Source organism: Amborella trichopoda, chromosome 12, assembly GCF_054954075.1.
Source record: "Amborella trichopoda isolate Santa Cruz 75 chromosome 12, AtrichopodaSantaCruz75HAP2 v2.0, whole genome shotgun sequence".
Taxonomy (NCBI): domain Eukaryota; kingdom Viridiplantae; phylum Streptophyta; class Magnoliopsida; order Amborellales; family Amborellaceae; genus Amborella; species Amborella trichopoda.
In genome coordinates, this window is record NC_142347.1 from 17,934,880 (window position 1) to 17,948,767 (window position 13,888).

General features: G+C 40.0%; 1 protein-coding gene across 1 annotated transcript; it reads left to right on the forward strand.

Moving 5' to 3' along the window:
- The first annotated feature begins 11,007 nt into the window (after positions 1-11,007).
- Positions 11,008-13,494, forward strand: LOC18436997 (putative WRKY transcription factor 31). The gene is made up of 5 exons (XM_020668953.2): positions 11,008-11,338; positions 11,421-11,525; positions 11,623-11,763; positions 12,007-12,384; positions 12,497-13,494. Exons 1-5 carry the CDS (start codon positions 11,084-11,086, stop codon positions 13,241-13,243), a joined length of 1,626 nt encoding a protein of 541 aa, XP_020524612.1. The 5' UTR covers positions 11,008-11,083; the 3' UTR covers positions 13,244-13,494.
- Positions 13,495-13,888: the final 394 nt, after the last annotated feature.

The following is a 13,888-nucleotide window of genomic DNA, read 5'->3' on the forward strand; positions in this document are numbered from 1 at the left end:
GATCACTTACTGAGTAGCCAAACTCATCAAACTATGGTAAACATTTTTTCAGGATAACTACGAATTTATTTTGAGTGCTAGTCAAGATCAACCTTGGAAGATATTGTTGTTTTGCTAACTTTCTTTATTTACTTCGTAAGACCTCGCCACTGTAAGTTTGTCCTATCAAGAGATGTATATATGTTTTGGGCTGTCACATCTCAAGAATATTTGTATTGAAATTTCTTGGCGTGTGACATAAGCACAATGGTCGGTCTGTCGTGGTAGTAAACAGGGCCAAGTGAACCTGCATAGCAACATTATGGCTAAACGACAAGACTACCATGAGATGCTAACCTCAATCTCTCTTGGTCGAATGAAAGGGTAGCAGAGGAATGGTTAAAGAGAAGAGGGCAATGGACAGAAGGGGAGAGAAGAAGGAAGAAAGGAGGGAGGAGAAGGAAGAGGAGATACAGTCGGTGTTAGACATTGCCGACAATTTCAAGAGATGGAACAGAGAGGAAGCAGTCGGGGCTGGGCCTTGCCAACTATGTTAGATGAGAAGGGAAGAAGAGAACCAACTAATGCTAAGTCTAGCCAACTGACAGGAGAAGCGAGGGAAAACCAGCCGGCGCTAGGTCTCGCTGACTGACACGTCGCGAGACCAGTTCCATTGCATGCGTAAGGTTTGAGGCTACATCTGAGCCGAACCTCATACATGATGAAGGGTCAGATTTCACACACAAAGCCTATAAAGTTGCTATAAATTCAAGCCGTTGGATTCTAGATTCTGACCAAAAACCCAAAATGGTGAAATCTTCATTCAAGCACGAAATCGAGCTACGTTTGTTGCAACGCAATTGTGACGGCATGCTCAATGCGATTCAACAAAGAAATCAAAGAAAACTATCAAGGAATGAGCACACTATCGATCCAAAGTTTCTAAGATTCGGGTAAATTTCGAGTCGCATGATTGTGGCCTAAAAATGTGATCCATGGTTGGAAGTTGGTATCAAATCGATTGCCACGCTGAGCCCAACGAGAAAGTAATCATCTTTCAACAAAACGAGCGTCGGAGCAACTCCGAATCATCCATGGAATATTACGGACGTTCTAGGGCAGCAGCAGGGATTGTTTTGGAATTTCATGAATTGTTGGGCAAGGGCAAAAACGTTATTTTACAACTTATTTTTAGATTTTTTTTAATTCAAAATAATTGTAATTATCATCAATTAGGCTAGATTTTGGACATCCACCCATGTTTGGGCCCAATTCTATAAATACATGTTAAACCTAATTGTTAAGGGTTCCATGCTGATGAATAAAATTTGAGAATTTTGCATTGAGATTGTGGGCATGTCTTAGAGAGAGAGAGAGGATAGATAAGAAAAAGTTCAATACCATTTGGTGAGGTAACTTTCTCTCTTCTCCTCTTTTTCTCTCTTTCTCTCTCCTCCTCTCTTCTCTCTTTCTCTCTCCTCCTCTCCTCCTCTCTTCCTCTCTTTTTTTCTCCTCTCTTTTCTATCTTTCTCTCTCCTCATCTCTTCTCTATTTTTCTCTCTTTCTCTCTCCTCATCTCTTCTCTATTTTTCTCTCTTTCTCTCTCCTCATCTCTTCTCTCTTTTTCTCTCTCCTCACCTCATCTCTCTCTTGATCTATCCTCCTCAATCATGCACAACGATACCTATCGCCGTGCATGACATTCTCTTTCCTTTCTTACCTCTTGGAACATGAACATTGATTCTAGCCTAACCCTAGTGGCGGGCTGGGTCATTGTCCAAGTCTCTTCCCCTTGTCATAGATGGCGGAAGCCCATCGTCATCCATGTTCTCTCTCTTCTCTCTTTCTTGTAATGGACGGCGAAAGCCCATCGCTGTTCATGTTCTTTCTCTTGTCTCTCTCCCAAGTCATGGATGGTAGAAGCCCATCGCCATCCATGTTCTTTCTCTTGTCTCTTTCCTATGTCATGGACGGTCATCACCGTCCATACATATTCTCTCTCCTCTCTCCTTCATCATGGATGATAGAAGCCTATCGTCGTCCATGCATCTTCTCTCTCCTCTCTTTTTCATCATGGACGACAAAAGCCCATCGCCGTCCATGCACCTTCTTTCTCTTCTCTCTCTTGTTATGGACAGCAGAAGCCCATCGACGTCCATGTTTCTTCCTCTTCTCTCTTTCTTGTCATGGATGGCAGAAGCTCATCGTCGTCCATGTTTCTTTCTCTTCTCTTTCTCCTGTCGTGGACGACCATGTCTTCTTCCTCTCCTTGCCTTTCTCTCTCTTCCTTCTTCTTTCTCTCTCTTATTTCTTCTGTCTTCTCTCTCTCTTCTTTCTTTCTATCACTTCTTCCTCTCTCTTCTTTCTTCTTCATCTTTTCTCGTCTTCTTCTCTTCTCTCCCTTCTTCTACTCTATTTTTCTTTTCTTTTGCTTCTTTCTTCACTCTCTCTTTCTTTTCTTCTCTCTTACTTCTTCTTTCTCTCTGTCTTTCTCTCTCTTCTTTCTTCTTCTTCTTCCCTTTTCCCTCTCTTTCTTTTCTCTCTTCTTTCCTCTTTCCTTCTTGTTTGACCAAGGGAGGTTAAAATTAACAGTCATGGTAGTCGTATTGTTTAGCAGTAATGTCGTTGTGCCGGTCTGAGTTACCTTGCCTGTCTTATTATCACGACAGACTAGCCATCGTGTCAGGCTGGTTGGTATTGGTTCTGTCGTCTATTAGTAATGTCATTGTGCCGATCTGAGTTACCGTACCCATCTTGCTACCATGCCAGGTCAATCACCTACTGGTTTGCCACTATGTCAGTCTAGTCGCTTGGTCAAATTCTTCTCTCCCCTTTCCCCTATTCTATCTCTTCTTTTTCTTCCTCTCACCCCAATCTGTATCTTCTTTTCCTTCCCTTCTTCTTTTGGATGTGTACGCCTGTGTACATTTGCCCAAAGACAAGGTTGGGTCCTTTGGCCCACTTGTCTTATAACATTAACCATGCATGTGTGATTACAGAAACAGGAGAGTACAGGCCAAGGGAGGTGATTTCGAACCAGTTGAAGGACTAGGGGGGCTTTCTTTGTGATCTAAGAGGGCGACCATGCGAGCTAGCCTGAGTAAGTCCCACACCCACCTTAAATTCCTCTTCTCGGTTCGTATACCTGCCCTTGTTTTCTAGCAATGTTCTTGAGAGAGCGATCTCAAGTCTCGGGTTCCCCTGAAACCTGAGACATGTGTCGCCAGGTCATCTCGACCCGAAGGGCGAGATCGAGGCACCTAACCACTCTTTTATTCCCTTCTTCTCATTTCCTTCTCTCTCTCATGTTTTTTCTCTTATTTTCTCTCTCTTCTCTTCTTCTTTTTCCTATTCTTTCTCTTTCTTTCTTCTCTCTTCTCTTTCCTCCTTCTTTCTTTCCCTCTCGTTTGACCAAGGGAGGTTAATCTAGCACTGTTATGGTAGTCTTATCGTCAAGCAGTATTGCGCCGTGCCAGTCTGAGTTACCATGCCCGTCTTGCTGCCATGTCAAGCTAGCCATCGTGCCGGATTGGTCAGTGTTTATTATATCATCGAGTAGTACTGCCGTTGTGTTGATCTGAGTTATCGTGCTCGTCTTACTACCATCGGGTCAATCACTTACTGGTCTAGCCACTTTGTCAATCTAGTAACTTGGTCAAATTCTTCTCTTCTCTCCTCGATTCTATCTCTTTCTTCTTGTTTCATCACCTCAATATCTATCTTCTTATCCTTTTCTTCTTCCCTTGGATGTGCATGCCTATGTGCATTTGCCCAAAGACAAGGTGGGGTCCCTTGGCCCACTTGTCTTGTAAATTAACCATGTGTGTGTGAGTCACAGACCCAAGTGAGGTGTATCTCTCCTCACATCAAATTCCTCTCTCGTCGGTTGGGGGGGTACCTATCCTTATTTCTTAACAAGGTTCCCGAGAGAGCAATCTCAAGTCTCGAGTTCTTCTTGAAACCCAAGCCACGTGCCACTAGATCATCTAGATCCAGAAGGCGAGATCGAGGCATCCAACCACGGACGAACTGCTAGAACCGATTGAGTCGGTTGTCCTAGGGGTTGTCTTATAACACTAAACTAGTTTGGAATTGACCCATGTGCTGGGGCATGAATAGTGTAGCCTCGGTCAACTAAACTTTGAAGGGCAAGTTGGATACCCACATCACCTAGGGGTCGGTTTAGGTCGAGACCTCTGTGTCGTACAATATTCAGGTTATCACGAGCTGTACTATGGTGGCTTGAGGCTGGGTTGGATCCCCTAAACCTAGGTAGGTCTTGATTTCGAGGTTGTTGTGCCTCGCGATTACCTTGGTTTGAGTTGTGGGAGTGAGCATTTGACACTTCATGAACCTCTTCCCTCACTCAACTCCTACTTTGGGTTCCTAATAGCCCTCGCAAGACAACCCCAGGTCAAACACCTTGACTATTCAAAGTCTTTCAGGTGAAGCTCGCTTTCTAGCAACACATATTTCAGGATCTGGAACTTATCCATGAGACTCTGCCTCGAGTAGAAGACTTGGGTGCCAAAAAATGGATGGACCCGGGTTTTGATCGTAATCTCATGGGATTACGAGGTTTAGTTAGCCAAAGTTTGGACAAGACTATGGACATGACGTCGTCTTCATCCGGTGTGATGGACATGGTGGCTAGATACAGACTGCAACTCAAACTTAATTCTAAGACTGACCTAAAATTGGGACTAGGCTGGATAGGGTTAGACTTAGGATCTGATTTAGGGGACCCTAATCTAGACTTAAAAAGGACCTAGGTTCGAGGCTAGATGTGTGCATGAACCAAGACCTGGGTGGACTACAATTCGGACCTGGGGATGGATGTCAATGTGGGTCCAAACCAAGATCAAGAATGGAGCTAGCTTGGGCTTGAGTGTAGACTCGAGCCAAGCACTGGGTCAAATTGGATGTGAAGCCTTCATGACAGACCTGGGTTTCGCCTAGATGTGAACCTGGACCGAGGCTTGGGATGGACTGGGCATGGACCCTTCTTAGACCGAGTGATTGATCTAGGTTTGGGCCTAGGTGTATACTTGGATCGAGACCAGGCTCAAGCTTCTAACCTATATCTATGCACAACACCAAACGAAATTTTTTTGAAATCAATTTGACCCAGTCAACTATAGGTAGGTGAAGGCTCGGTGGGGTTCCTAACTAATAAAAAGGTTGAAATGCGATTAGGTATTTATTGGGTACCCACACAAGTCGAGGCTCCCAGTTAAAGGGATTAACCAAGTCTTGCTATTGTGCGAGAAGTGACAACACGCAAATCAAGCAAAGATGAAGCTCAACAACTAAAAATGAAATTGCAAATAATAAAAATATTTTTTTAATTTTTATTTTTTATTTTTTATTTTTTTCGTATAAGATGTCAGAAAAACAGCAAACAGGAACCCAGGAACAGATAAGGGGTGGCCAAGAAATTTTTTAGGCATCTTTTTCACATACGCAACTAAATGCGACGTTTAGGCATGTCAGTCGTAAACACCACGATTAGTGGCATTTTTCACAGATCAGCTCCAAATGACTTTCGAGTGCTCAGATCAGGGGTCTTATACTACTTTTATGACTTCTGATGCAAAAATTACAGAAAACAGAGAGGAAACAAGCGTATTTTGGTGTTAAAACTAGCTCGACTACCCCATGGTGGCCGCCAAACTATTTAAACTGCGAAATCGAGAATATCTTATACTGAGATCGCCTAATCTAGCGCTATGAAAACTAATTAATTAAATCTTTGATAAAGAAGTGGGAACAGTCGAATTATGATTTAAAGACTAATTAACACTGATTTAAAGACTAATTAACATTGAAAGACCAATTTCTCTTCAAATCATTGGCAATGTCAGCATGATCTTTTCGCCAAAATAAATGAAATCTACTGCAAAATTAAGTCAATTTAAAATAATCAAAATAACTAAAATTAAATAAGAGAAGAAAAGAAAAGCTTACTTGCCTAGGTCGGTTGACCCGGGACGCCCAAACTTGGTGGTGCCACCCGTATCAGGACCACGGGTTATTTACGTCTATTTTTCTTGCTTTCATTTTTTCTCTTTGAAATTTGTTGGTTTTTCCCCTCTGAGATCTGCTAGAAATATTGGCTATGGATAATTGAGAGAGATTAAAATTAAATATAAGGTTTTGTTGCGTAGAGCTAGGGTCATGGATTCTACGATCTAAGGTTTGAAGGCTAAAACTCTAGGCTAAGGTTAAAAAGATCTAAGCTAGGGCTTTTCTCTCTGAAATTTGATTTAGAAAAACTAAGGTTTGGTATCTCAAGGGTTAGGCTTCTTAATTCTAGGTTTTTTTTTGGGAATCAGGTCTCTAGATATAAGGTTATGACTCTCGTTTGAATGACCCGAAGAGAACCATTATATAGGCTTTAAGTTGGTTTCCTAGGGTTTCTAGTGTTTAGGATAACTTTCTAGATTTTTAAGATTGGTTTCCTAGGGTTTTAGGATTATCTTGGAGACTCTCTGGGATATGTTAGAAGGTTGGGACCATGGTCCAAGGGACTATGGACCATAGAAAAAGGTAGATTTAGGTCGGATGGTCCCTAATGGTCTACTAGGAATTTCTAAGGTATTTTTAGAGATTTAAAAATTAAGAAAATAAAAAAATAAAAGAAAATAGTCAAATTCAAAATGGGGTGTCTACAATAATAACTTAGCACCAATATCTATTTGTAAAATTTCTCCTTACTATTATAATTTTAAAAAAAAAATTCAAAAGAGAAAAAAACAAAGAAGTAGGACTCAAGCCTCGAAATAATGACAATCTGTCACACAGTCGATGATCCCTCAATTTTCAAAGGGAGAAAAAAGAGCTTTTCGAGAGCCTTGAAAACTCTTATGCCTAAATCCGTTTCTTTTAGTCTATATCCTTAGCATTTCCTAGGACGACCAACTCATGTGTTAGGAAAAGCCCTGAGATAAATGGATTCATAAAGAAAGTGAACTTCATTTCCCTTTTTTTGTTTTTTTTTCATCTCAAACTTGAAAAATCTGAAATTAATGGCATGATGGTACCCAGGCAGCATTCCCAACATATACTGTGAACAAACATCCTAGAGAATGCTTGGAAACCAGGCCCTAAATGCCAAAATTCCTAGGTAGACAACTGAGATAGGATAGCAGTCAATGTGTCATTAGACCATATGGGACAACCAGCCTCCGACCAGTAGTTCTAGGTCTTTCAAGTAATCCATCAGTTGATGGTGTCTACTTCTTTGCTATCCACCTATTCCTTGATGAAGTGTGTTAAAGATGGGCAAATGTAGACACCTAGTTTGAAACTGACATTTTTTCTAAATTTCTAAGTCTTAAGGCATAGAAAATTACCCGTCAACCTTAGAAAATGTCCTTAGGATAGCCTATATAACCCTTGGGGACCAAGCTAACCCATTACACAAGAAACACAGTCATTACAAACCACAGTCCATCCCAAAATATTTTGAAATTTTTTCTAAATCCCAAGAAATCCTAGCCTTAGGATTCCTAATCCCTCAAAAAAACAAGTTTTACGGTAAATTAGAAAAAAAAAAAACCTGAAAAAATTGCTAAACCGCATGATTTTCATAAAAAATGACAAGTAAATATCTTCAAAATCAAAATCCCAAGAAAATTTGCATCATCCAGGTCTAATTATTTACACCACAAAGTGCAGTGTATTATTGCGATTTCCTACACCATGTAATGCAGCGCAAACATGGGTCAGCCATGGATTCGTCAAGTTAATCGCCTTCCAAATTTTAAACCCATTTTACCTATAAATAGGCTCATTGTTCAACCGTTAAGGAGCGGAACAATAAATAAATAAATAAAACGTAGGAAAACCCATCGGTCAGCTAGTAAATAGAAAATAAAAAATCAAAACCCTAACAAATCATCCATCGAGAAACCCTAATCCTTAGTCCATTTAGTAGCCTTCAAACCCTAACTTTTCCCTATAACCATGATCATTCACAGTCATTAGTCATAAAATCATTAATCAATCCCATTATTCATGCATTAAACTCATAGATATGTAGGGACGCCATTTTTGTTCATTCAAGATTCAAAGAAGGCATTTTCTAAAGGAAAAGAAGGGATTCGTTCATTCAAATTTTCTCTAATCAAGATTCCTACTCTAGGTTATAGGCTGAAAGGCCACAACGGTTCGTAAGTACTTAATTTCATTTTTAATTTGTGATTTAATAATATTATCAATATCTTCTCGCATTATATTTTATTTTTTTAGTAATTATTCGTAGCTTTCTTTCGACTTCGATCCGAGTTACAGTCAGCCCTATTGACACCCCTAAAAGGTTTGATCTCCAATCGAGATTAGATTGCCTCTGAGTCAAAATTCGACATGGACCTCATAAATCTTTAGTTAATTGTGCTTCAAGTGAATTTGCATCTTATCTGTTATAAATCGTTCTCGAACGTAGTTGTAGACACCTGCAAACCCTAGACATAGGCTCCTTAAACCCTAGTTATCAAACCCTGCTCCAACCAACTTAAGAGATAAAAACAATCTTTTTTGGTCTTTTCAATGCCCTAGATGTAAAATTTCTAGGTGTCACTCTCTTCCCCGTTTGCAATTCAGGACGTTAATCACCAAGATCAAGGACTAGGACTTCATCTTCGTCGTTCGATGCAAGCCTAATTCCAGGTGTTGGGACTACAAGCCTAGCCAGCAGGTTATTTCTTTCTTTCTCTACTTAATTATCTTTTATTATTTAATGTTCTTTGTTATTTCCCTTGGATATCTCTCTTTAGTCTTATGTTCTTATGCAGATTTGTTATTCTATTTGCATTTTGTTTCTCTTATTTATTGAGTTGTTTTTGTGATTTAATTGCCTTCATTGTCACGGATATTCATCTTTATTCCTTTGGTAGATCTTTATTGCTTGTTTCTTTTTTTGTTCCTGTTTTCTTTGATTCCGGTACTCTCAACTTTCTGCCATATATTTGTAAAGAATAAGTCTTCTTAAGCTGATTTCATTGTAGATCTTAATTTTAGCGGACCTACCCTTTTTGACTCTTAAATATTGAGTTTTAACGCAATCTCAAATCAGCTGGTCAGGTAAATTTTTGGAGACAACCCCTTTAGACTCTTAAATATTGAGTTTTAACAGGATCTCAAATGAGCGGGACGTGATTAATCAGGTAAATCTCATGATCACGTGTAAATAGTAGGTGTAAATAGTATGTAACATGTGCACATGTATACCTCAGTCAAAAGTTTTTTGTGTAGACTGAGCTTCAGTAAAATATTATCTCGTTTCTCTATTTCCAAAAATTTTAAGTATATAATAAGACTAAATAATTGAGATAAGTATACAATAAGACCAAATTTTAAGAATATAATAAGACCAAATAATTGAGATAGGACCCAAATAATTGAGACTTGGAAGATGATGATCATCCTCAGTCATCATCTTCATCCTCAGTCTTCAGTCTTCAATAATAATTGTTAATAATATAGACTTGGAGGATGATGATGACTATTTAACAATTATTATTGAAGATTGAATGTAAAATTAGACAGCTCCATTATTCTATTAACTAAACTCAAAATTCAAAAAAAAAAAAAACCCCTTTGTAAGACGGTTAAACTTTCAAATTGGACACGCGGCATTATGTACAATTGCGAGATTCTACTAAAGATAACCTCTTGTAGTATACAATCTCTTAATATATAAACTTGATGAAGATTTCCATAATGGAAAAACGGCACACAAATGTAAAAGGAGGCTCCACCAAGGCATTGATGGATTCCATTTTGAATCCGGATAAATTCCTGGAAGCTCTCAGGTTCATAGAAATGAAAACGTCAACGCTTGAGGCGGAAATGAAGCTGAGCTTTGACCGCACCGCCGATGCGGAGGCTAAAGTCAAAAGGGCTGTGGGGGGTGGGTTCTGTTTTTCCAAAGGGCAGGGAACGGTGGGTCCCACGGTAGAGCCAAGGCGTCAATTGTGTTGACTGGTGCATTGCGCACGTGAAGTCGGCCGCCCCAATCGGGATAGCTTTTTGGGAGAAGCAGTCAAAGTGTTAGACTCAGTCACACGCACCCACCTAATCCTCACTTTTTTCTCCCCCCTAACCCTCCTCATCCTCTTTTTATTTTTATTTTATTTTATTTCTTACTCATCAGTGTTTTGAAGCTGGACGACTTTTTATACGACGAGGTTAAACTGCGTATGGTAGAAAGGTGGGCTTTACGAGAAATATGTTTTTTAAATATAATTTGATTTAAATTTTTAGAGAATATATAAAAATCATGAATAAAAAAATAAAATAAAAAATAATAATTATATTAAAAAAATATTTAATTAAAATAATTTTTAGTTTGTACCACCTATTTGAATCCGATGCTTTACACAACTGAATCGTATATCGCAAAAATACAATCCAGCCCACCTGAAACAACTTTTTTTTTTTTATATATAGACTATCAATCCAAATGAGAATTAGGAATGATGAATCAATTCGTATTCATCTTGATCTGATTCCTCTTAAAATCCACTCTATTTTCTTTTAAAATAAACTTATTTAATAGTTTTAGATTTTGTTAATCCTCACCCTAAAAAATTTTATTTATATTTAATATTTTGAAAACATCAATACGATCCAAACCCAATCCAAACTGCCTGGTCTAATAGATATAACGATCTACAAGCAAAAACCATCTACCCACCCATCTGAAATTAGAAATTTGAAACGCTAGCATCTATGGATTAGGTGCGAGAGAGTGCTTTTGTTTGACAAAGAAAAGGGCAAGAGCTCAAGTTTACTTGGTTAGGCGCTCGATGATTTACAACATACTCATAATAATAATAATAAATAATATTAATAATAATAGAAGAAGGTAGTGTGAAATGATGGACACCGCTGTTGCGAATGACGTCGTGCGATGCTGGTTTTCGCGTCCGTACAGCTGGCTGAATGACGCACACACTTACGTAGCAACAAATACCAAAAATCCAAACCCGTCCCTCTCCCTCTCCCTTTAACCCCGCTCAAACAGGGAAGACTTGAATCCTCAATTTAACCTCTCATCTCCATTTTCTCTTCTCTCTCTCTCTCCAACCTTTCTCTCTCTATGGACATATGCGGAGGACTAACTGATTCATGTGGGTTTCTTCACTCAAATGCACCTTCTTTTCTGAATTCAAGGGTCATGCGAGATCCCATGGACCTCTCTGCAACTTTCAACTCTACAAAACTCAACGAGAAATCTAGTCATTGCGAAGTTGATTTCCTTTCTGATAAAAAGTCTGGTTTTGTACGCACAAGAAGACTCGAGGATTTTGAGGTGAAGAAGAAGATCAAAGAGGAGGAACTTTTGGATGTCAACGTGAGTTGGCGTTTATCTCTCCTCGTTCACTTGGGTTTTTGGAAATTAGTATGGGATTAAGCTTTTTGTTTGTTGGTTGCAGACTGGTTTGCGCCTTTTAACTGGAAACAATAATAGTTCCAGCCATCAATCCACACTTGAAGACGATGACATGGGAACTCCTGGAAACAGAAAAGGAAATAATGAGGTAGAAATCAATTCAATTTGAATTCCTAATTCAGTTCATTAAAATTAATTATTTTTTATAGAATTTGACATGGTGGTGGTGGTGGTGGTGGTGACAGGTAAATGTTCTGCAAGCGGAGCTTGAGCGCGTGAACGAAGAGAACCTTCGATTAAGGAGCATGCTAGAGCAAATTAGCAACAACTACAAATCTCTTCATAATTACTTCAATTCGTTGGTCCTAACGAGCAATGGCGATCAGGTTTGCAATTCATATTCATTTCTCTCTTAAAAACAATTAATCGATAGATATTCAATACGTCTTCTCCATTTGATGTTGTACTGTGCTAATCTGAATCAAGAAACGGCTGAAACCCTTGAATCAATTTATTACATAAGATTTCTCCATAATCTTTTGGTACATGTAGGAGTAAACCCATGAAACAAATTACTGTAGACACATGAATTGTGATCCTCCTGGTTTGTCATTTTTCTTTTTTTGCAGCATATGGAGCAGGAAAAGACTGGGGGTCTGAAAAACCAGGAAACAGGAGATGGATTCATGATGGTGCCGAGACAGTTCATGGATCTGGGTCCTGCCGCAGTGGCCGAAACAGATAATCGCTCTCAGTCGCCACCATCTGAGGGACAAAGCAGTGAGCCTTCAGGCTCTCCCTCCCATAACTCACAGGGCCTGACCAAGGATTATCGCACCATCCATCCTTCTTTTGCAGACGACCGAAAGTCCGGAGATCATGACTGGAACGAATCCGCCTTCAAATTGCACCCTGCTAAAAATGGAGATCAGGCTGCTGCTGGGGCAGGAGAGGCCACCATGAGGAAGGCTAGGGTTTCTGTTCGCGCAAGGTCAGAAGCTGCCATGGTAAACAACTGAAATCAAACCTGCAATCCAATTCCTCATTCTCCAACTACCATAACTCTAATTCATCTTTCAACTTACTTCTCTCCCAGTAATTATAGTTCTTTCTCAACAGATAATAGATGGATGTCAATGGCGTAAATATGGGCAAAAGTTGGCCAAGGGCAATCCTTGCCCAAGAGCATACTATCGGTGCACCATGGCAGCGGGCTGTCCGGTTCGCAAGCAGGTGCAGAGATGCGCAGAAGACCGTAGCATACTAATCACCACTTATGAAGGAAACCACAACCACCCCCTTCCACCAGCCGCGACAGCCATGGCATCCACCACTTCTGCTGCTGCATGCATGCTGCTGTCTGGATCAATGTCAAGTGCTGACGGCGGCATCATGAACCCCAACATCCTCATACCTTCATCATCCACCGTGGCCACCATTTCTGCTTCCGCCCCTTTCCCGACGGTCACACTGGACCTCACCCATACCCCTCCCCCACATCTTCCCCGCTCCCATTTTCCTTTCCCATTTCCGGCAACAACAGCAGCACCAGCTCATCCATCTTACCCTCCTCAGGCCCTTGCAAATTCCCTCCTCAACAACCAATCTATATTCTCTGGCCTCCAAATTTCACCGGGTTTGGAGGCAGCAGGGCAGCTATCTCTCGCTAACACAGTTAGCGCCGCCATCACGGCGGATCCGAATTTCACAGCTGCTCTTGCAGCTGCAATTACTACCATTATTGGAGGTGGTGGTACTGCCCCCAGCAATAATCAAAATCAAAGTAGTTGCACCACCGCCACAGCCACCGCCGCCACCACCACCACCACCACCACCGCGTCCTCCTTCCTGCAAAGTCAAGACTGAGGCGCTTCGTTCCCCGTCTTTTCCTATTGTGAATACAAGTTTTGGTCAAAGGATGGGTGAATACAAGTTTTGGTCAAGGGATTGAGGGGCTCACATCATGTGCTTTACCGGACAAGGTTTCGCGATTTTTTTTCTTTTTCTTGCTCTTTTCTCTTCTTCAAGAGAAAAGTACTCCATTCATTCTTTCCATTCCAAATCAATGTTTTTGTTATCTCATTTCAATACATTCTTTAAGAAAGGCGGCAGTAAAACTTAGCTGGATGATGACCAATTCTTATTATTATTCTTTAGAGGGACTCGATATACTATTTATGTATCACGTAAAAAAAGGTTGACCTTTCTATACGGTGCCCATATTACAAAGCACCTCTAAATTTTGTCGGTGCAAGTAACGTTCTAATAATTTGAAAATCCATGTTCAACCTGATATTTAAAAGAGTTATTTATGTGCCATAAAATTACGATCAAGGTTGCGAAATTTATTTATTTATGTTTTTTGATAAAATCACCCCTCAATCTGAAGATGTCATCTTCGGATTTTTTTTTTTTTTTTTTATCAAAATTTAAGTCGTTTCTTAGACCACTTTTTTTTTTTTTAAAAACTTAAGTTGCAGCTCAATTTTAAAATCATTGGACCACAATTTA